Source organism: Electrona antarctica (genome assembly GCF_951216825.1).
Source record: "Electrona antarctica genome assembly, chromosome: 10".
Classification (NCBI taxonomy): Eukaryota; Metazoa; Chordata; class Actinopteri; order Myctophiformes; family Myctophidae; genus Electrona; species Electrona antarctica.
The window spans coordinates 20,607,943-20,632,356 of record NC_136791.1 but is presented as its reverse complement, the minus strand read 5'-3'; the positions used below and the strand labels follow the sequence as shown (position 1 = coordinate 20,632,356).

Below are 24,414 nucleotides of genomic sequence, written 5' to 3'. Positions count from 1 at the left end.
CGGCGGCGGCGGAGGGGGCAGTGGGGGGTGATCGTCCATATAGGGCAAGAGCAGGTGATGAGAATAGGAGACTTGAGGTGCATTTGCGTGGCCATGTGCCAGTGAGAATTGACAAGAGAACCTGCAGGCTCCACCTGCTCAGTAACGGTCCCAATGGTAGACCACTCCGGCATATGACCCTGTATTACTGCCCTGATTGTGAGGTGCCCTTGTGTTTGTTCCCATGCTTCTTCGTTTACCACAAGGACAAGAATATCAAGCACTACTTTGAATAACTGTTCTCTTTTTTTTTCTTTTTTTCTGTCTTATTTTGAAAGTCTACACCCTCAACGTCAATAGAACTGTAACTACCCTGTATACCCTACACACACACTGTCAACGTCAAATAGAACTGTACCCTGTATAGCCTACACATACAATGTCAACGTCAAAATAGTGTAACAGTGCGGCTAAGCTGCTTCATCTCCGGTGGTTCAGGGGGGGAGGGGGGGAGGGGGTCCTACACACACACTGTCAACGTCAAATAGAACTGTACCCTGTATAGCCTACACATACAATGTCAACGTCAAAATAGTGTAACAGTGCGGCTAAGCTGCTTCATCTCCGGTGGTTCAGGGGGGGAGGGGGGGGTCGGTGTCCTACACACACACTGTCAACGTCAAATAGAACTGTACCCTGTATAGCCTACACATACAATGTCAACGTCAAAATAGTGTACAGTATGTACACTATGTATTGCATTAGTATTTATTTATTTTCTGTAATTATTTTAAATTATAATGTTTATGTTCTGGTTATGTTCTGGTTATGTTCTGAAAAAATAAAAGTGCACTTTTCCAATTTGAGATACCTGTCGGGCTATTTTTACACTATTCTGAGGTTTATGGTTTGACTAAGCGAGTTTCAACTGTGATTTACTCTGTAATTGTAGATGGTAAGAACCCAATTTTTTTTTTATAATGCAGTATACATTCAAGTCTATATTTTGATACATATCATGGGCACCAAGTCATATCAAAACAATGTCCTTGGATGTGTTTCTTCGTAACAGGTTTTTGAGATTCATGCATGAATATACAAGGTACTGGTAAGACTATGTAGACATGGTATATATCAAAATGTGCGTTAGAATGTCTACATTTACCCCAAAAAGAATTTGAGTTTCTATCACGTTCCAATGCAGAGCTATGGGAACTTTTAGCTGGATAGGTCAGATTGGTCCTGACTGACCATGCTATTTATAGATGGCAAAATATCTACAGTGGTACATGTGAGAAACTTTTTTCTTTTTCTTTTTCTAACTAGACAACTCACCCTTTAAAATGAGATATGGCATGGGTGTGTACGCCCAGCAGAAAAAAAGTTCTTTAGAAAATAAAACTTCAACTGGTCATAACTTTTTTTTGTTGTCCTAGAAACAGAAAACAGTGTAAATGCAGGCTCTTTTAAATGGCTTCCAACACAAGAACTAAACATTTTATCAACTCAGTTCATTTTTTTCCTGGAAGCAGACAAGTCAAGCTTTCTCTGAAGGTCTTTCGTTGTCACACATTCACAACAGAAAATTTTCAATAAATCATTCAAAAACGCCATTCTGCCATAGAGAAGTCTAAAAACTATATAGAAATCCATGAATATCTCAAAGAGTTAAGAAGCACAGCATTGTAGAAAATCAGTTTTCCTTTTGCTTCTGTTCTTTCTTCTCTGTTTTTGTTTCCCTTATCTTTACGGGATAATTATTTTAATCATTAATAAGGTGGGCATAATAAGCTTTGGCTTCAGCCCAAACCTTTTCAGTCAACTGTAACTTTGTAACCCTCATTCTGTATGTTCAACTGCATTGTTTAAACATATATAATTGAAGCTATAGAGAAAGTAATACAATTCAAGCCACATTGTACCCTTTTGCTTGTAGGTTGCAACAGGAACTAGGAATGGGGGAGCCTGTACAGAGTGCAAATCTCTGCCAGGAGGCATGTCCTAACGCCTCCATCTTTCTGTCTGTCATGGGGCATGATGTGATGAGATTGTTTTGGAGCTGTGTGCGAGTATGAAACTGGATGGGGCAGTGGCTAGTATACATCCCATAAGCCGGAGGGACAGGAGTGTTGTAATTCACTACTTAGTAGTATATAGATCACGTAAGCCACATGGACAGATGCCCGATTGGCCTCCCATAGCCTCGCAGTTACTGTATTCGATGGCCTGGAGGCTCACATAGGTGGAGGAGGGGGGGGGGGGGGGGGGGGGGGTATAGATAGTTGTCGTTGACGAATTTTGCAAAGAAATATGATGCTGATTGTACACACACACACACACACACACACACACACACACACACACACACACACACACACACACACACACACACACACACACACACACACACACATAGTACTGACAGGAGTGAACACAACATCTCCTGCTAGAGATAATAACTTATCATTACCCAATATGGATCCTTGGATAAACAGCTAAATGCTCCTAATCACTGACGGCGTGAATACCTGTAAATATGCACGCAAGTCCACATATGAACTAGGAGGGGAATCTCAGAGGAATGGCTCACCTGAGTCACCTCTCATCTAAAAAGGCAACAACCTAATTAAAATCCAGGGAGCAGATGGCACAGGCTTTGTCTGGACATAAATGAGATGGTGAGGTGGCGAGATGAACTGGACATGGCAAGACAGCTGTGGGGGTTTTGTGAGGTGACCTGCAGGTCCCATCATTCCCCCCCGGGCCCGGAGCAAGGTGCTACAGTATAGCTCAAGTCAGCCCAGCAGATGACATTAAAACTAGTAGATCTGCGGTACATTAATTAGGCAGTAGGGGTGGGTTCAATTAATCAATATGGTAATTACATCGTATTCCTGCCCGATAATTGCATTGTATCGTACCATATCGATATGGCAGATGTGTGTGTGTGTGTGTGTGTGTGAGACGCAGCTTTAACATCGGCATCTCGACAGTTACGATATATATGATTAAATCTTTTGCATTTATCCATCAAAACATTATTTTTTATTTTTGCCCCTTGCTTTTTGTTTAAATATCAATTATCAATCAAGTTTTTCAAATTGATTCGGTGGTCTAGGACTCTGCAAGAGTAAATGTAGTGATGCATATCGTATCGTGATACGTATCGATCAGGAGGTTGTTGGCAATGGGCAGGCAGTGTTTGTTCAAGTCAGACTGGGTTGGGCTGGGCTGTGACTGTATGTGAATGCCTGATGCAAAAAAAACACCATTTCTTCTCATTTATAAATGTTCCGCCATTCTCTGCCAACTTGGCAGTTGATATGCAGTTGATATGCAGTTGATGCATTTGGTAAACACCAAATGGTGGACACCTGTTGCCAGGGGCATTTCCTGTCTGCCCATTCTCACCAACTCTGTTCCAACTGCCACTCCATCCTGGGATAAAACTAGAAAACAAAGACATTGCAACAAAGTATCACAATACTGGCATCACCAAGTGGCTGCTTTCTTTCTCAGATGGAAGTTAAGCAGTGAATTTATTTGAAAAGTGAAAAGTAACAAAATTATTTTAGATTTACTTCATCTTTGGTAAGAGAATGCTCCGCCACGCTCCTATTTTACCTGGCGTGAGGAAGAGGCAGCAGCGGGCAGCAGAGGCTGGCGTTCAGAGTCATGATGGGCAGCAGCAGGTCAAATATCCAGAAGTGAGAGTGTATCTGGTGGAGAGGAAAATGGGCCGCAGCAGGAGGACCTTTCTGACCCAGCTGGCCAGGTCCAAGGGCTTTGTCGTCGATGACATCCTCAGGTTGGGATTCTGGACTAGATTTGTTGTCTTGAGAGAAGCAGTTTTGCTATTAACTTAACTTAACTTAACTTAACAGAATAGGATTCTTTGCTGTTCTGTCTGAGGAAAAGCAGACGTAGGTTGTTAATGAAGTGTGTGTCCATGTGCGTGTGCGGCATTTCTTCTTTGTTCCATTGTCCTGCTTATCTTGTGTTTAATTGCCACAGATTCCTCCAGGATCTAGATTCTCAGAAATATGGGTTTAAGATAGAACCTTTCCTAATTGTTTTTTTTAGATGGAACCTTAAAATCGAAGATCTAAAAGAGATTCATGTTCAACCTTGCCCATTTCTTACATTTTCCCCCCTCATGTTCATGTCATAGAAGTTAAGGGTCGATTATCTAAGGATCTGCAATAATGTCATTATAATTACTTAATCGGGAAGGAAGACCATTAATCTCTGGGAAGATTTAGTGGACTGTGTACACTGGCCATGGTCCACAACACCTCCATAAATACCATCAGGATGGTATAGTTATTTGCCAGCCCAGCTAATGTTTGCTGGCAACAGCAGCAAAGCAAATTAGAAACACTGCAAGAAGAAAACTTTTTGGATAAGTAGGGGAGTAAGTTCTACAAAAACAGCAGTTTGGAAGTCATTCCCCTATAGGAAAGTTTCATGAATTAACGGGGATTGGTTTTGACTTTGTGTAGCGAGCACTAATCTACCGCAGTGGTTCTCAAACTTTTTCATTTCAAGGACCCCCAAATTGACACTTATATTACCCCATAGACTCCCATAAGAGAAGATGTTTACAGCTCTAGCAGTGACTCAACCATTTTAATTTCAAGGATCCCTGCAGATTTACATGCATTGGGCTATACAGACCCCCATTTATTATTTAATGGCATTTCTATCTCTGGGACCCCAATTTATATCGTAAAGTCAATGTTAATTTAACTGAGTTAAAGACCCATGAGGGTCCATTTGGTTCCTAACTATCCGTTTAGCTAAGGGCCCCCTTGGAACTTCCTCAAGGACCCCTGGGAGTCACTTTGAGGACCACTAATCTACCGTACAGATACATGGAAACAATGCATCATCTGTCATCTCACAGGAGAGATAAGGACAGAGTATGTTATGTTAATGAATTTATTCCATTTATCAGTGAATGTGATGCAATGCATTGTTAGCTGGAAAATGTGTTCTTGTCTTGTGACGAATACCAGAAATAGCTGATCTACACGCTGGTATTTTCCAGTATTATGTTTGACTATATTTTTGATCAATGTTTTACATTTTCACCTGTAAGTGTACATGTCCCAAAATAGGGACGTGTGGTTGAAAATACATGGTTAAACTTAAGGGAGTTACTTGACAAAGATCGGTGGCGGTCCTCCATATGACAGCTGCGTTCCAACGTCACAGTTGCCAGGTTTAGTTATGGTGAGTGATGCCTGTAAATAAGGATGCATTGTGGCAGGCTTATAGGCTGCAGATGTATTGAGCAGAGGTCTGGTTCAGCTGTAGTTCTCTTTCTGGGAGTGAGTGAGTGAGTGTGAGATAGCAAGAAATAAAGTGTGTGTGTAAGAGTTTAAACTTTCCCTTTCTGTCAGTCTGTGTGTGTGTGTGTGTAAGAGTTTAAACTTTCCCTTTCTGTCAGTCTCTCTCTGTGTGCGTGCATGCGTGTGCGTGCGTGACTGTGTGTACACGTGCGTCTCAGCCAGCTTGAGCGTCATGGCAACATTCCCAGAAACCCATCTTGAACGCTCTCCTACGGTTACGCTCGGCTTGATGCAGTTGTTTGAAACCAACGACAGGAAGTAGACCGCGGCTCCTCAAACTAACGTTAATTCTGCAAGTGGACAAATCTGTTAGCAGCTGCAGTTTGATAACGCTGCCTTTCTTCTACTGTCTTGAGCAGTCTGCGTCACTGTGTACACACACACACACACACACACACACACACACACACACACACACACACACACACACAAATTACCTTTTGTCTTGAACTACTGTTTCATGCTACAGTAGTACAGTGTCACCTGCTTCCGTAGAATGACTACCTGTGTTGGCTAGTCTAAATGACTGATTTTCCTTGGTTGTTTAGTTATAATAATGGGGCATGTATGTCCAAAACCGTGAACTTCTGTGCGACACCTTTTGTATGATGAAGTATTAAGGCATTAATTTAAGGAGGGGAAAAAAACATAAACAGTTTAAATATGGAGATATGAGGTTTCTGCCCAACAGCATTGTTATGCATTGTTTTGCTCACTGCAGTTGTCTCAAACACCTCCAGGAAGCAAATACACAGCAGCTGCTTGCTGTGTTATGAATAGAAATTGTGAGTCGTGCATTGAGGCCTTACTTAAGTTGTCTTGGCTCTGATATTTTATTTATAGATGTCTTAGTTATGTTTGGTTTTAAAAATGCATATACAGTACAGTGAGTCTATTCTGTGCATTTTCGTGGTGGGCAGGGAAAGGTTGAGTGCTGGAGACAGCTCTCCGTATCAAAGCCCATTGACTTTAGACTGTCCTTGCTTGCTTGCTGGGCTGGGCTCAGGGTCCCGCTGTTTCTCAGAACTCCAATCTGGCAACAATCTGCATGCGACCTAGTTTACTTGTCAATCTCTTCTTGCATTAAATTTGGCTCTGCAACATCAGATAAATAAAGTTAGGGAAGAACTTCCATTTGATATGGGATCTATCTATCTATCTATCTATCTATCTATCTATCTATCTATCTATCTATCTATCTATCTATCTATCTATCTATCTATCTATCTATCTATCGATCTATGCTAGTTTAGTCCCTTTTCTAGGCTGGCTTTGTCTCATATAAACACTAGAGTGCATTCAATAATACAGAAATTTAGAAACTTCGTTTGAAAGCCACACAAAGTAAATGAAGGTGATGGTGGAAACTTGTTTTGGGTACTTAGGTAATAGGTACCTGTTGTTTTTCAGTACAGTAAACACCACAAAGGTAGATGTCCGTGCATACGGCAGGAGCAACGCAACACCATATGGGCTCAAACCGGATCTATCATGCCTCTCTGGATCAACACCAGACTGCATTTGAAATCAATGTCCTGTTGCGTTTGTCAGTTGCGAAACAGCTTTAAAATTCAAGTGAAAGGGGCTTCAGTGGAGCAGAATCAATACCTGCCACCGTGGCAAGCAGTGCTGCTGATTAAATCAGTGACGGGGTATGGAAGGACACTTTTGCCACTGAGTAAAAATGAAAATGCCTGAATTAAATGGGTTTTAGCTTTTTTTTTGTCTCGCAATTGCCTATCTCACATTTGACTGGGATTAATTTTAAGGTCTCTTATCCAGCCTGGGTCTAGAGAGCGGATATGGAAACGGTGCATGCATTGCAAATGTGTGTATACAAATTATCTGATTACAGTAGGTATAGACTCTAGTCTAGACAGGATCAGACCAGTTAATTTAGAATAGAAATCAGGCTTTCCACAGTGATGCAAGGTTGGTTACATTTGTGGGGAAAAGGCTGAAGTTAATATTAGAAGGAAAACATCCATTTGAATTTTGAGATATAATGTTGCAATAGTGAGAATAAAACTCTGAAAGACTGAATGTTGACATTTCGTGAAGTCGGAATTGCGAAAAAATGTTAAAAAGCCTAAGCCACCCCTTTCCACCCCCCCTTTTTTCATCCATTCCTACTCAAGTTCATAGTAGAGTTCATGGGATTACAAGTAAAATTGTTAAAAAGATAAAAGTTCTAGTTCTTTTCTACTCAAATGTAGTCACTGTATTCCTTGCCTGCCAAAGACAACACGGGTACACAGGGACCCCCTTTAAGGACCCCTGGGGGTCCCCGGACCCCACTTTGAGAACCACTGCTCTATTTCTCCCTCCATTTCATTTGGCCACTGCTGAGTGTTCACACTAGTGTCTACTCTACTCACCTGCCAACCTATCTGCACTGCACTCTCTCATTAGTCACGACCCAGAGTGGTGAGACCAGAGAGTCTGGGTCAGAGCTATTTAATGATTTAAAATCAGAACTGAGTGGTGCTGTACTTGTACTGTGTGTGTTTGGTGGTGAAAAAACGGTACTTCCGTGCTTAGACATACATACATGCATGCATGCATGCATGCATGCATGCATACATACATACATACATACATACATACATACACGTATGTATGCATAATTTTCCTATCGCCCATCGTCTGGCCCAAAATCGCCGATAGACAATATATTCGTGCAATGTGATTAGTTTACAGCGTGTCGCGAGTTGAAAAAAAGACAGATCCACAAGCTCTCAACGCGGCACGTCAGCGGCGCGTTGAGAGCTTGTGGATCTGTGGTTTATTTTTTTCAGACGCGCCTGTCTCGCTATATAAATGGACCATTTACCATTTACCAATCAGCAGCAACAAGCTAACACCAGCCTGTTAGACTAGCTTGTTGCTAATGATTTGTCACTCCCGTCTTCCTTTTCTCTCTTTTTTTTTAATTTCCCCCCCCGACTTCACGGGTCGTGCATTGGGTTGTGATGACTCTGAGACACGAGACAGCAATGTGCATTCTGGTGTGACTGTATATTATTAAACTGCATGGGTCCGGAGCTGTCCGGACTCCGGAGCGTAAACATTATGTAGGCTACAGACAGTACATTAGCCTCCCTCGGTCCCAGCCTTATTATTACTTAGCCAGCCCAGACCAGAGTGAGTGAGCGGCGCGCTGCATGACTTGAACTTCTCCCGTCCCCCGATGCTGCTGGGACTCTGGGAGCATACCATTATAACGAGAGGAGGGGGTTTCCACTTTCCACCCGGCCGCTGTTACGACTTTCTGGCCCAAATTGATTCGCATTTTGCTCACACTTACATTATTTCGTAGGTTACTATTATTTTGCAAAAGAAAAAATCGCAGCAATAAATCGCCTCATAAAAATATTCGGCGATAGACTCATCCAAATCACGATTGCCGATATATTCGCATCGTCACCCAACCCTAATACATGTACATACAGAGTCAGACACAGAGACAGACATACATTCATACATTGCTGCATATAGGAGTGGTTAGCACCACTCAAAAAGAAACTGCAACCAATGGTGACAATTTATTTATATGTTCATGTCGATTTCAGCTCTGACATTTATTTCAGAAATGCTCTAGTATGTGAAGAGCCTTCCTTGTGCCATTAACTCATTTTGGATTAAAAAAAAGAAGTCTTGCCGCCATGACTGTCTCTGTATCAAAAAGAGCCACATAGATTATGTGCTAACGTAAGTATGAACACATCACAACGTGAATATCTAATGTTACAATAGGCTACCTGCCTTGTTGAAAGCCAAAATGTAGGGAAAGTTAGCAAAATGTGTGGCAAATGTGCAAAAAATGCTGAACTCTTTTTTTTCACAGCACAGAATACAGGCTTACATTTGACTATACGGCCAACAAAATACGATAGATTGATATCGCACTGTAGTTAAAGTTATTGTAATGCGATGCATTTCTATGGGACTTTGTTATGGTCCAGTGGTACTGTGTACAGTAGGATGGGAGATGCAGTCAGCCCTAAGGCATTTGAACATTTTTAGCTATGGCCCCCTTTGGAAAAAGAGTTTGGACACCCCTGGACGATACCCTTATTTATGTGGTATGCACTGTCTGTTACCAGGTGAGTCACTGCGGTGCCCTATTATGCTTTATTTCTTAGATATAGGATAGTGCAGAGAGAGACAGGAAAGTATAAGGGCAGAAAGAAGAGAGAGAGAGACATGCGGACAAGAATCAGACTCGAGTCCTCGCGGCTCACAAGGGGCATAATTATGGTCTGTCAAACTAACTGGCTGAGTCACCATGCAGGCACACGCCCGGTAGCCATTTTAAATAGCCATCATTGACCAGGCCAGGGTATACAGAGCAAATCGAGGATTAGCTTCGCCACTGATTTGCCCAATTAGAGCTGCAGGGACTCCCCCCTTTAAGGAGCAGTTCCACCGATTCACACCGAGTGGCGAGAGGAGGAAGAGGAGGAGCATATTGAGTGTAATTATCCACAGTCGGGCGCTTTGATTGGGTACGGTACTTAGCCACACAGTGGCAGGAAGCAGAAGGAATGGGGCTGTTATGAAAGTCTTACTGCAGTCTTACTGCGAGCTGTGGGATGAGATGACGCCGGTTGAATGGGTGGAGGACGCATTTAAGGGCCTTGCAGGATTCACAGACACACGGAGGAGGCACTGAGCTGTCTGTGCCATGTGGTCTACTACTGACTACTGTTGTTTGTGTTGATCCTCAATCCACGCGCATTGAGCATGCTACGCTACTGTAGTTTTCATTTCATGATGCTTCAAAAAATAACCGTCTTGTTGTCGATATTGCCAGGAGAAATAAAGACGGCACAGTTCTTTTCAGATGTGGTATACCGTTCTATATAGGGGAATCAAAGCAGTTTGAACGACTATTGATCATTTGTATTCCAACTTACATTATGTTGAGCACATAGGTTTCTTTTCAAAGGGTGTTCAACAGTCAAGGTGTATATGTACGCACGCACGCACGCACGCACGCACGCACGCACGCACGCACGCACGCACGCACGCAGACATCTCTCAGAGTTAAATCAACACTCTTGTATGCATGTTATAGCATTCAAACGAAACAAAAATAAATGCTACAATATATTTTATGCGGTTATTGTCCTTTGATGGAGGAAATTCTGTCCTTCAAACTTCACTGAACAGACTGGCCCAGTGACACTGAGGGACAGATCGAGGCACTGAGGGGGGGCTGTCTGTGGTGACAGTTCAGTTATGTGTTGATAACCTACCAGCTGTCCTGTCCTGTTCCCCCCCCCCCCCCCCCCCCCCCCCTTCCTCTCTCAGTGGCGGAAAGTAACTAAGTACATTTAGTAAGCACTGTACTTACGTTCAATTCTTAGGTATTTGTACTTTACTTGAGTATTTCCAATTTCCAATAGCTTTACTTCTACTCCAGTACATCTCAGAGCCAACATTTTTACTTTTACTCCACACTAATTGGAAAACTTGAGTTACTTTGGAGATTAGAAAACATACATCAGGGGTGCCCACACATTTATGACGTGAGATCTACTTTCAAAATGACCAACTCAACAAGATCTACCCACTGAAAAAATAAGTGTACCATTGCTGAAAATTGTTTAAATATATAATGCACCTGGGGGGGGCTTTGGAATAGGGAGAAATTATGACAGGCAGTTTCTGCTGTCAAAATATGTCCCCCCCCGTATTTAACTTAAACGCCCAATGCATTCTCAATGGCAATAGCACAAATTTTGGCATACTACTAGTCCTACATACTTACACCTAGAAACCCCATTCAAACCTATTTAGGTTCATCTTACGGTGGACATGTTTGCCTGAAAAGGAATCTTTGAAATGTTTCATAGTTTTAGAAATATAGTGCTTTCAAATTTGAGAAATTTATAATGGGGCTCAATGGCAGCTCTATGGCACGTCAAAAAATCACTTTCACCTAGAAACTCCATTCACACACATTTTATAATTCATCTTACTGTGGAGACAAATGCTGGAACTTTTTACTTTGAAATGATTTGTAGTTTCTGAGTTATTTAACGCCCAATGCATTCTCAATGGCAATAGCACAAACTTTGGCATGCTACTAGTCCTACATCAGGGGTGCCCACACATTTATGACGTGAGATCTACTTTCAAAATGACCAGCTCAACAAGATCTACCCACTGAAAAAATAAGTGTACCATTGCTGAAAATAGTTTAAATATATAATGTACATACAGGCAGTGTCTGCTGTCAAAATATGTCCCCCTCGTATTTAACTTAAACGCCCAATGCATTCTCATACATTAACCACTTCAGCCCTGTATCCATTTTGGTCATTTGAAAATAGCAGATCTACAAGCTCACAATGCGTCGTTTTGTGAGGGACTTCTACTTGTAACGGAGTATACATCTACATTGCGGTATTTGATACTTTTACTTAAAGGGCCACTTCATCCCTTTTGCAACCATAGTGCTCCTGTTATCTATATATACAAGTGAGAAGTTGTACCCAACCCAGGAAAAGGGACCCAAAGTCACACACTGCATACATCACTGACACGTCACTGACACACTGCAACACACTATACTCACACGGCAGTGACGCCACACACTTACCCTCCGCGTCGTTCGGCCGCTATCTCCTCATATCGCGCCGAACGCCGACCCTCAACACCACCCGCGGAACATTACTCATTGCACTGACGCCAACGTTGCCTCCCTTCCACACCCACGCCAGCATTGTATCTCTTCACAACAAACAATATCTCCCCAAGCACCCACACCCCCGCACGCACACACTCACATGTTGCCAGGTCTATGAAAAAAACAAAACAAGCCCAGAAAAAATGCCATTCAACACGCTACTTACAACTCGCTTACAATTCGCGGACCTGGCAACACTGCATCCCGTGATTCCCCTCTTTTCATTGGCTGCACCGCCAACATTGTTGCCACGTCTATGTAAACAAGGCCGCAAACCCTGACTTCCTACAGCCTACAGCCTATACTTACACACACTACCACTCGCTTACAATACGTGGACCTGGCAACACTACATCACCCCTTCCCAATGGCTCAAAAACCCACCACGTGACCCAGTGGCGGCCGGTCCATAGGGGGCGCTGGTGCGCCGCACCACCATGCACAACCCCTGAATAAAACGTGAATAAGAATGACGGAGAAACGAAATCTGCAGCCTGTAATTTATTTAAAATTAGCAATCCAGAAACGTAAATATTAGATAATATAAGGAACCACTAACCAAAGGCAGTGATTAAAAGTTGTATTATGCTGCCACGTTGTATTATGCTGCCATGAAATGTCAAATGTTGTTTACGTTGTGTGACGTTTCTGATTGGTTACTGAGTGTCACATGTTGGTGCGCGTTCATCTGTAGCCTTTGACTCTCAGCACTGAAGGGTAATGCATTGCGGTACACATGTCTTCAATACAAACGATAGGAAACCACTGGGTCGCAAAATGTGTGCGACACACCACAAACCACTTGGGGGCAGCATAAACATCACAACACAGTTTGACATATAGTTTAACACACAGTCAACACAGACGCTAGAAAAACATGAATGATGAGCCACATGGAGCCAGGTAAAGATAATAATTAATTTTCATAATGGAACAACAAGACAATGAAAAAAAAACCATGTAGCCTCAATCTACATGGAAAATGCAGTGAAATTAGCCATGTTTGGCCATGCCATGTTTATTTTGTATTTTTAAAAGCCTTCCATTGAATGTGATGATACCTATAGTGCATGTTTTCTTGATATTTTTATAGCGCCCTCTCTAGGACAAAAGTCACCAGCCGCCACGTGTTTTTCGTGATACCTTTCACACTTCCGGAAACACCACCGGAAGTTACACAGTACACACACACACGCGCGTGCACACACACACAGTGTACAGCCTGCCGGAAACCAAACGTAGAAGAAGAAGAACAACAACACAGGTTCTACACTGATTCTAACTTGGACGGAGAGCGCCGCGATTACATACACAGTTACAATAATGAAAACACGACCGCGTCGACACCTGCCGTCGTACCATCGGGACGAACCGAGGCGCATATATGGATACGAACAACAACACCAACACTACACGCACACGCGCGCCGCTGCAACAACGCGCTGCAACACAAAACAGCTGTGTACAACGCAGTGTCACTGCAGACGTGTGTGTGTGTGGTGTGTGCGTGCGTGCGTGCGTGCGTGCGCGCGCGGGGGGGGGGGGGGGGGGGGGGGTTTGGATCGCCTCGCGATGCAGCTGAAATGGCACGCACGCACACACGCACACACACGCCACAAAACGCTAATAATAATACACAATAAGTACACTACACTAATAATAATAATAACAACAGTACAGAGAACAGTACAGTACACATGAGTACAGTACAGTACAGAAAAAAAGCTCACATCAGAATATTAATCCATGTAATAATAATAATAATAATAAATAAGAACACAACACTAATAACAGTACAGAGAACAGTACAGTACAGTACACATGAGTACAGTACAGTACAGTACAGTACAGTACAGTACAGTACAGTACAGTACAGTACAGTACAAAGACTTACAGTACAGTACAGTGTACTGTTCCTGCGCCTTGCCATGCTCTCTTTCAATAATAATAATAATAAAAAATAACAACACTACACTAATAACAACAATAATATCAACAGTACAGAGAACAGTACAGTACACATGAGTACAGTACAGAAAGAAAGCTCACATCAGAATATTAATCCATGTAATAATAATAATTAAAAAAAACACAACACTAATAACAACTATAATATCAACAGTACAGAGAACAGTACAGTACAGTACATCAGAATATTAATCCATGTAATAATAATAATAATAGTAATAAAAAAAAAATAAGAACACAACACTAATAACAACAGTACAGAGAACAGTACAGTACAGTACACATGAGTACAGTACAAAGACTTACATCCCAGTACAGTACAGTATACTGTTCCTGCGCCTTGCCATGCTCGCTTTCATACGCAAATACACAAAACCAAACAGGGCCACTCAGCCAGCTTGGCAACTTTGCGCTTTCCAAGCAAATGCATAAATGAAAACATCATGGGTTGCCATTGCCTTCTTCCCATTTGCGACGCATCGCATGGCGCTAGGATGAGCGGGCCGAAGGCCCGGGAAATTCTAGTCTACTACAAATACTATTAAGTAAACCATGTGAGTACTTTCTGTTGTTCTGTACAGTGATGAAGTCACTCACGTGGTGTCAGAGGACAACCAGGCTTCGCCGCGGGGACTGTGGGCGTGGCTGAAGGGACACGGTGACCTCCGAGGTCCGTCCCAAATGCAGCTGTTGGACATCAGCTGGTTCACTGACAGCATGAGGGAGGGGAGACCCGTTGCAGTGGAGACCAGGCACCACATTCAGGTGAGTGTGTGTGTGTGTGAACGCGTGTGTGTGTCTTGAGTGTGTGCAACATCGGGAAGATGATCAATTAAATCAGTCATTCTGAAAAATGCCCTGATGGTCACATGGTATAGGCACCTGACTAGATCATATGTAAATGGACAACTGGCGGCCCGGGGGCCACATGCGGTCCCCACCTTCACTTAATGTGGCCCGCAGGTTAATATCTGAATATTTATATATTATTGATTAAATTCCAAACATGCAAACATGACCCGCTTTAATTACTTCAGTCTACGGTATATTAGTAGCTGAATGACTAGTATTAGAATTTGTCTTTTTTATGCATTCAAGTTCAAAAAGTTAACATGAGTAGCCACTATAACTAAATGCATTTGAAACTTTACTTTTCAAGATTTCAATTCAAATATAGCATTAAGCAAAAAAAGTCATTTTTTTAATATGACAGTATATGCAATGTGGCCCTCGGTGAGTGAGTTTGGAACTATCTGGTCCATCTTCAAAGTTGCCCACACCTGCACTAGATGGCACTACACACCAAATGGGAAGTCCCTCCATCATTCACCATGGGCTTTAACAAAGGATAATCATTTCTGATGTTTTTGACTTGACTATATATTCCAGAACCAAAAATGTACATGCGATTCCTGTTAACATGAACGGGGGGGGGGGGGGACCGTAAATCACGGGAGAAAGGTAATTGATTGATTGAAATATTTATTAACAGTTTGCAGAATTACAGTACATTTCAAGCACAAACTCAATACAAAGACTGTTAACTGTGAGTGGACGACCCAATAAAGCATTACACTTGTTTACAAGAGGGTCCACCTTGTTCAATTCATCAAAACATTTAGAGACGTAAAAATAGACACTTCTATATAGCCAAAGAACAGAACAGTAATTCATCATAAAACAGAACAGGAATTCATCATAAAAATTAGGGAACCAGCAAGGAGCTTTGTAATATATTAATAATACATGTACCGGTACACAAATGTACTGTATATAAGCACTTGCACTCGATGTGTCTAATGTGATGCAGTCTGTGTGCACCGTATGAGAGAGATGAGAACAGGGGTGGGCAACTTTGACGATGGAGAGGGCCACTATATTTCACACTCACTCCAGAGGGCCGTAGCAAAAATAGCCGATCTACAAGCTCAAAACGTGGCGCATTTGAATTGAAATTCGGAATACGTTTTTGCTGTTTTTGAATATCCTGAAAATTAATATATATATTTAATTTCAAATGCCTTTAAAAATGCCTTTATGAAGTAAATACAAATACATTGGACATAAAAAAGACAATAACTACTTATTAAGCTACTGATAAAGACTGAAGTAATGAAAGAGAGTCATGTTTCTGAATTTCATGTTGTCCATGTATGAGATAGAACACGAGAGAGAAGTTTGTTTGTGACTGGATGACTTGCCCTACTCTCTCACTGCACATAGCACTTTGTTGGTGACTGGTTGACTTGCCCTACTCTCTCACTGCACATAGCACTTTGTTTGTGACTGGATGACTTGTCCTACTCTCTCACTGCACATAGCACTTTGTTTGTGACTGGATGACTTGCCCTACTCTCTCATTACACATAGCACTTTGTTTGTGACTGGATGACTTGCCCTACTCTCTCACTGCACATAGCACTTTGTTTGTGACTGGGTGACTTGCCCTGCTCTCACTGCATGCACATGAATTGAATCAACACAGACTGAAGGACGTCTGAGAAGCTGAGAATGCATTTAAAGTCCCTTCAGCCTCCACTTGCAGTTCTGCATTTCAGCCTAGCTGACAGCAGCAGAAGTAACACCCCCTCCCCCCCCTCACGCACGCACGCACGCACGCACACACACACACACACACACACACACACACACACACACACACCCACACACACACCGCCCACCCATCCATATCACACCACAAGTGCCAAATAGACCCATCAACTGGATGTCAGGGGTTCAGAGAAGTCGGCTAACAGAAACTCACTCTGATTTGTTCCCCCTTGGATGGTACTATGGAGGGTTCCCATAGCATAATTATTATGGATCTCAGGCAAAACACATTTATTCCGTCTATTCCAGCCAGCCTATTTTCAGCAGTCAGTCAGTCAGTCAGTATACCCTATCCACGTTTTCTCATCCAACGTACTGGGGCTCCATGTGTGTGTGCTTTGCTTCCTTCAGGCCGTGTTGCCATGTCTGCTTGTTTTAAGCAACCTTTGACTTTTGACACTTGCAAATAAATTATTGGTAGTTGCTGGTTGATGTTTTTTTGGGGCTTGATTCTAAAGTGTATAGTATACTTGCTTATTTGGGCTCCACATTTCTTCACATCAAGGAACCCCAGATTAATACTATGTAATTGTCCACAGACATCCGTCTTTTTTTATTAAAATGTTTTTGTACTTTACTTGAGTGTTACATTTTCAGTACTTTTACTTCTACTCCACTACCTTTCTCCACTACCTTTCAGATATAAATATTGTACTTTTACTCCACTACAAATGACAACTGTAGTTACTACTGGTTAATTTGTAGATTTTAATTATCATTACAAAACATGCATTCAGCCCTATACACATTTCGGCCATTTGAAAATAGCAGATCTACAAGCTCACAATGCGTCGCATCTTAAAATGGGACATTCTGCATAACGAGTTCTTTCTACTTTTGGTACTTTAAGTACATTTCGATGCCAATGCTTTCGTACTTTTACTCAAGTACATTTAGATTACCAGACTTTCACTTGTAACGGTGTATTTCTATATTGCAATATTGATACTTTTACTTAAGCAAAACATTTGAGTTATTTTTCCAACCACTGCTCCCTGTCACTGACAGTGTCAGTGGTTACAAGGACCTTCAGTATCTGTGTCATTGCTATGTGAAATATGAGGGGGGAAAGAAAGAGCCTCTCTTCTCATACCCTCCTCTCCTCTGCCACTCGCACATCGTAAAATCCAGGGTGTTCATTTCAACTCTGAGAGTCTACGAATGGAACCAAATAGAAAGACCTTATACGTTTCTGTTTCCATTTGTACACTATTGTATATATCAGGCGGAGTTCAATGTAACACTCTCTGTTTTACTGTGCTCGGCGGTGTTCCATCATGTGAGAGAGGGAGAGAGAGAGAGAGAGAGAGCGCGCATCAGTATTCCTCCTCTTAGTAGCTCAGGTCATTACGTGGCGAGGCTAATGACGCGATGTTGACATTTATCGGCCCGTCTCCCCAGGTAACTGGAGGTCGCTTCATCTGCTTATCTTGTGATGTATTCCCATTCTGATGCGAGCATGGCAACAGACGGTGGCATTTTATTCGCACGGCACTTCCCAATAGATTTTTACAAGATATAAATCTGTTTAAGAAGCCTGCGCACCACGCGCAGAGATACTGGCATTTCCAAAAGCGGGTTACTATCCCTGACACATTAGCCCGTGCATGGCTCTTCCTCAGCGGCCTAGCTGGAAATGCAATGTCTTTTGACTATCATAAATATTCTACGCCGACTGAGGGAGAGACGTTTAAGTATAAAAGCCATTGAAACGTGATATTTCCATTACATTCCATCACACAAGGAGCCTGTTTATTCTAAGCGTGGGGAGAGATGAGATGTTATAATAGGCTGTTTGGAAGGGAAGAAAGATGAGATTGGTCTCCAGAGGATGTCCCGCAAATATATCCTTGAGAGGTGGCCATAGTCAAACTTGTGTTTAGATGTGGGCATGGTAGGTGAAAACGCTACGCTGCACATCCCAGACGCTTCTCCCTTCTGGTACCAAAACTATGGAATAAACTTCCAATTGCAATCAGAACTGCAGATTAACTCCAAATCTTCCACCGTGGTCTGAAAACTCACCTCTTCAGACTGTATCCAATCCACTTTATTTATAAAGCACATTTTTATACAACAAAGTTGAAACAAAGTGCTGTACACAAAGAAATACTAAAATATCAAAGAAAAAACAACAATACATAAACAGGGCAACATAAGGACATAATGCAGTGGAAGCAGCAACTCTTAATCAGTATGTTCAAATGCCAAGGAGTACAAGTGAGTTTTCAGACGTGATTTAAACACAGGCAAGGTTTGAGAAGCTGAGAGAATAGTACTGCCGTAGCAGACAACCCGCAGCACTCCAGGTTCAAACAAAATCATTATAGGTGCAAGGCTCGAAGATATAAGTAGAGATGAAGAATGCCAGCACTCATTGTATGTCCTTTTACATGATTTTATTTACCTCTCACGGTTTGAGAAGCTCTAACATGACCCAGCAAGCCAAATAATAAATAATAATAATACACTTTATTTGTATAGCACCTTTCATACATAAATGCAACTCAAAGTGCTTCACAGGGCAGAGCATAAAAATAGCAATAAAACACAGGCAAGCAGTTAGAAAGATAAAACAATGGTAAAGAGCATACAAAATAAAAGCATAAAAACATAAATGGACGAAAAACAAAGCACACAGCAAATCAGTCAGAATAGATAACTCAACTAAATCTAAAACTCAACTAAAAGCAAGAGTAAAAAACCACACCCGTGTGAACTGAGTGGTGTAAGGTCTTATATAGACTGATCAGCTGTGGTCTGACGTAATGAACTGGGTGACCATAGCAACCATGCTCATTTTTTGGTACGAACAGACAGACAGACAAACAGACAGACACGTAAACTAACAAAGCCAGTTGTAGGAGTGGTTTACACCACTCAAAAAGGTGAGTCTTGAGTTGATCTTTAAAAATGTCTACAGAGGGTGCGTGTCTAAATGACGTCATGATGACGGTATGATGACGTCCTCCGGTGACTCCGGTGACGTTCAGGACTAGGCCAGATCACAGCCCATATGGGGATGATCTTTACGTCATTTCCAGGACGTCTTCACCAGTTTAAATAATATAGCTTATATTGGGCCAGATCTGACTAGTTATGATATGACTTAAAGGGGCATTCCACTCATTTTCAACATTTTTCTGAAAAAAATCATTAACATGGTGAAACGCATCTTGATGACATCATCAAGATGTGTTCCACCATGTTAATGATTTTTTTCAGACTTACAGTTCTAGGAAACACAGAATGGGGGGGACTTTTTTATTATTTCCACACAGCAGCTCTAAGGTATATTAATGACATAGAAAAATGTTGAAAATGAGTGGAATGCCCCTTTAAGTTGATCTGGCCTCGATTGGACTCTCTCTGATTCATCCAGGGACATCTGTTTTAGTGGGCAGAATTTATGTTGGTTGAAATCAGGTGATAATCTGGGCCAGATCTGACTAGTCTTGGTTTGACTTGATTTGGTCCCAATAGAGACGTCACTAATTCGTCCAGGTCCTGACCGTGCTTGCTGGGGAGGTGGACGTTCATTGCACAGTGTGGGTGCTACAACGGAAAATGACCTATCCCCCCGGGATTTCGGCATTGATTTAGGGATCTTGAGAAGTGACTGGTCAGTCGACCTCAGGGCCCTTGTCGATACTTTGGGAGCTACAAGTTCCGATATATAGATTGGTGCCAACCCATTTACAGACTTAAAAACAAACATTAAAATCTTAAACTGGATCCTGTAACGCACAGGGAGGGAGGCAAGGATCCGGGAGATGTGGTCACACTTACGTGCCCCTGTTAAGAGGCGAGCGGCCGCGTTTTGGACTAACTGTAGTCGTGACAGACAGGCTTGGGTAACACCAACATAAAGTGCATTACAGTAGTCAAGTCGGGTTGAGATAAAAGCATGTATAAGACGTTCAAAATCATTAAAGGTTACAGCAGACTTGACTTTCGCTAAAAGCCTCAACTGATAAAAACTGGATTTAACCACAGAATTGATCTGTTTGTCCAACTTAAAATCACTGTCCAATTTGACACCAAGGTTTGTGACCACCGGTTTTAAAAACGGTTGCAGGGGGCCCAAATCCAGAGAGGAGGTGTCACAGGCAGTCCTGGGTCTGAACACCATGACCTCTGTTTTACTTTCATTGAAGTTAAGAAAGTTCAGGGCCATCCAAGCTTTTATGTCCTTAAGACATTCCAGCAGAGTGTTCAGGGAGGTGGTGGGATCTTTTTTATTCAGGGGCAAGTAGATTTGCGAGACTGTAGCCCGTAGCACTTGCTCTAGCCTCGACTACCTCGCAGACTAATATGCAAAGACTAAACTTTGATAGCATTTTATGTAGACATAGCACTCTGTAGAGTATAGTGTATACTCATAGCTTTACTGTACAGACTTTCTACTGTTAGACAGATGCTATAGGTTCTAAGCTTCCTTATGATTCTTGATGACTTTTCTTTTATGTATTCAATGTATTACCATGGTTGGGATAGGTGGTGGTGGTGGTGATGATGATAGAGATCTGGGTGATAGTGATATGCTCCCATAGGTACTTGAACCTCAGTGTACCCCAGCTGGCCCTGAGGATTTCATTAACCCACCTGGGCACGGGGTGGCTTCAACTGCGTGACGAGCATTAACATGAACAGGCAGCCCTCGCCTCCTCCGTACGGTTTCCCTCTGCAGATAAGGACGGACATGACGGATGGGCGAGGGAGGTGACTGCAGGCGCAGGGTCTTTGCATCGCTTAATCTTTCTGTCACAGCGGGGAGTTGGTTGGACTGGATAGATGCCGTATAGCACGCATGGTGCCGCCGCAATTGTTTTTCCTTCTTTCGATTATTGGCCCCAAAAACGAGTGGTTATAAGCTGGTGGAGAAAGACACAGACGGGGAGGAGCCCAGAAGGGGCTTTCGCTGCTGTGATCTGTCTTGAAGCTTCACCTCCTCCACAGTTCTAAAGCAGACTCTAAATGGAGTCCAGATGGGGCCCACGCTCACCTCTGCATGCTGATGCACACACGTCTCTCTCTCTCCATGGAATCACACACACACACACACACACACACACACACACACACACACACACACACACACACACACACACACACACACACACACACACACACACACACACACACACACACTCCACTCTCACATGCACACTCCACTCTCACATGCACATGCTCATGCACAATTTGCACATTCACATGCACAGTAAAAACTTTTTTGATTGACAGAGACACGTGAAATGTATTCAAAACGTATTCCATTATTTCTCTTTCCTTTTGTTCCTCCTGGCGGGGAACAAATGACACTTATTTCTTCTTTAATCCTTTAGTGACTGATTAAGATCAGCAGTGTGAGAGAAGCTCTAGTCTAGTTCCTCCTATCATTCGATTTTTATCCTTTAATCTTTTCTATTTTACTTTTTTAATCCTTTTCTGTCTTTTTAAAATTGGTCATAGTCAACAACACAGCATGAACAGTAAAACCCTCATTGTTGTCTCCACCAGACCAAAGGCATGGGGAGAGAGTATGTTTTGCACTCCGTCCATGTGTGTGTGTCTGTCCGTGTGTCTGTCCGTGTGTGTGTGTGTGTCCGTCCGTCTGTGTACAGCTAATCTCCGGCACCGTTAACCCAGTCGATGCAAAATTTTGCACACGCACTCCCTGGATGCCAACGATGAACCTCTGCCCCAAATTTTCCAGTACGGCCTGTTATAGCGCCACCAGGAGGCCGACTTTTGAAAAACGAAAAAGAAATCTGCCCGATATTTCATATTCCATCCTAATTGGCTAACATTGGCTTTCAAAGTTTGCAGGATTGGCCCGTTTTGAACAAAAAGCCTCAAATCATGAACGTAGCGTGCAATTTACGTGAAATCTTTCACGCACTTTCCTACTAGGCGGTAGGGCATTCACTTCTAGTCATTTTTACTAGTTGACTAGTTGCCTAGTCGACTAGTCGACTAGTTGTTTAACTACCTATTATGTAAAAAAAAAAAAAAAAAAAAAAAAAATATTTGTACATTGAAAAACTGGTACATGGTGACTATAACTATAATCTACCTGATCTTGAGGCCTACCAAATCGGGAAAAAAATAAAAAATAAAAAAAATAAACTTTTTTTTTCTTATCAACTAGTCAACTAGTACCAACAAGGTCGACTAGTGGATTTACTAGTCGACTAGTAAACTAGTCGACTAGTTGCTTAATGCCCTACTAGGCGGAGGAATATATTCCATCTCCTATAGCGTGGGTTATTCATGTCCACAGCATTCCATTGTAAGGTCTAATTACTGTATGTGCAAGAACGCTATAGTATTAACACTGCTAATACTTTTGACACATACAGGCAAATTTACACGTTGGCTGGTAGATGTGTAATGCTACAGGTTAGGTGGTGTAATGGATTTGGACGCCAGCAGAGTGTGAGATGAGTGTCATTAGGCTGGGTGCCCTGGAGACACACAAAAAATAACAAAAGTATAACTCCAAGGCAATTGGCTACATTTTCTGTCACTCTACAGGTAGGTTAGTAACACCCTAATGCACAGTGGGTGCATGTGTTTGGTTCAATATACTAACAGTCCTATATACAGTCATTAGTCAGGGGTTAGATTTAACCTGCCACGGGTTAGTTTTAACCTGCCACGCATGTCGGGAGCCAGGGGTTTGTTTTATTAACCTGCCACACATGTCGGGAGCCACGGGTTAGTTTTAACCTAAGTTTTTACTAAGCTACCGTATAGAACTTTAAATAGCTTTTGTCCTGAAATTACATTTTTAACTAAAACTAACAAATAGCATATCTTCGAGCTCACAATGCATTGCCTCGTGGCGCATTGTAAGCTTGTAGATCAATATTTTGCTCTTACCCTGACCCTGATTCTGTGTACATAGAGCTGGCCGATATGTAGCTATATCAATATTGTGAATGTGATACTAGACCCAAAGTGGGGTCCAGGGGTCTGCAACGCATAGCCAGGGGGTCCGTGAAGTAATTCAGATTTCTTTTCTTCCAAAAATGTATTTCATTTTTGTCTGTGAATTATGGTATGTGTGATATGTGAGCTTACCATAATCACAGTAATCCTTAATCATATTCCATCATTCAAGGGCCTTTGGATAGAAGTGAAACAGACTCCATGCAGTCACTTTCAGTTAGAGTACTGCAGAGGATGAGTGTCTCTGACTGTGACCAGCTGATGGTCGTTGACGCTTAATGGATATCCTCACCCCCAACATCTGCTCAACCGCCAAAAACCTTGGCGTAGCCTTTGATAGTTCATTCAAAATGAACAAACATAACAGTTCCGTCGTTAAAGCTAGCTTCTGTCAACTTGGATTACTCGCCAAAGTTAAAGGCGTAGTGAAATGAAAAATATGTTTTTTACACTTTTAGATCATATCCGTGGTCATCATATGGGCATACCAAAAAAAATGTCAAATTCTCATTCTTGTGTTTTCATATCAAAAATCTTTTTGAATTACTTCCTGAAAATGAAAACGTGCTGCGTGATGACGTGTAGAGATACACATCAATAAAATGCCGATATACCTCACCAAGCTTCTGCAGACTTACATTCCAGCCAGGGTTCTGAGGTCTGCTGATCAGTCACTACTAACTGTACTTGAAACCACCAAACGGACCAGGGGCCACCGTGCCTTTGCTTCAGCCGCCCCCACGCTCTGGAACAACCTACCTTTCCCTCTCCGATCTGCCCAGTCCATTGAGGCGTTCAGATCCTTATGGAAACCCCACCTTTCTCCTTGGCTTTTAATTGCATTTACCAGCA

General features: G+C 42.3%; 1 protein-coding gene across 1 annotated transcript in view; it reads left to right on the top strand.

Moving 5' to 3' along the window:
• dntt (deoxynucleotidyltransferase, terminal) overlaps positions 1-24,414 on the top strand; it is a 150,293-nt gene that overhangs the window by 17,821 nt on the left and 108,058 nt on the right. Inside the window, exon 3 of the mRNA XM_079511983.1 lies at positions 14,580-14,763. Within this exon, the coding sequence (XP_079368109.1) occupies positions 14,680-14,763 (84 nt within the window). The 5' untranslated portion in view covers positions 14,580-14,679. The remainder of the gene's footprint in view (positions 1-14,579; positions 14,764-24,414) is intronic.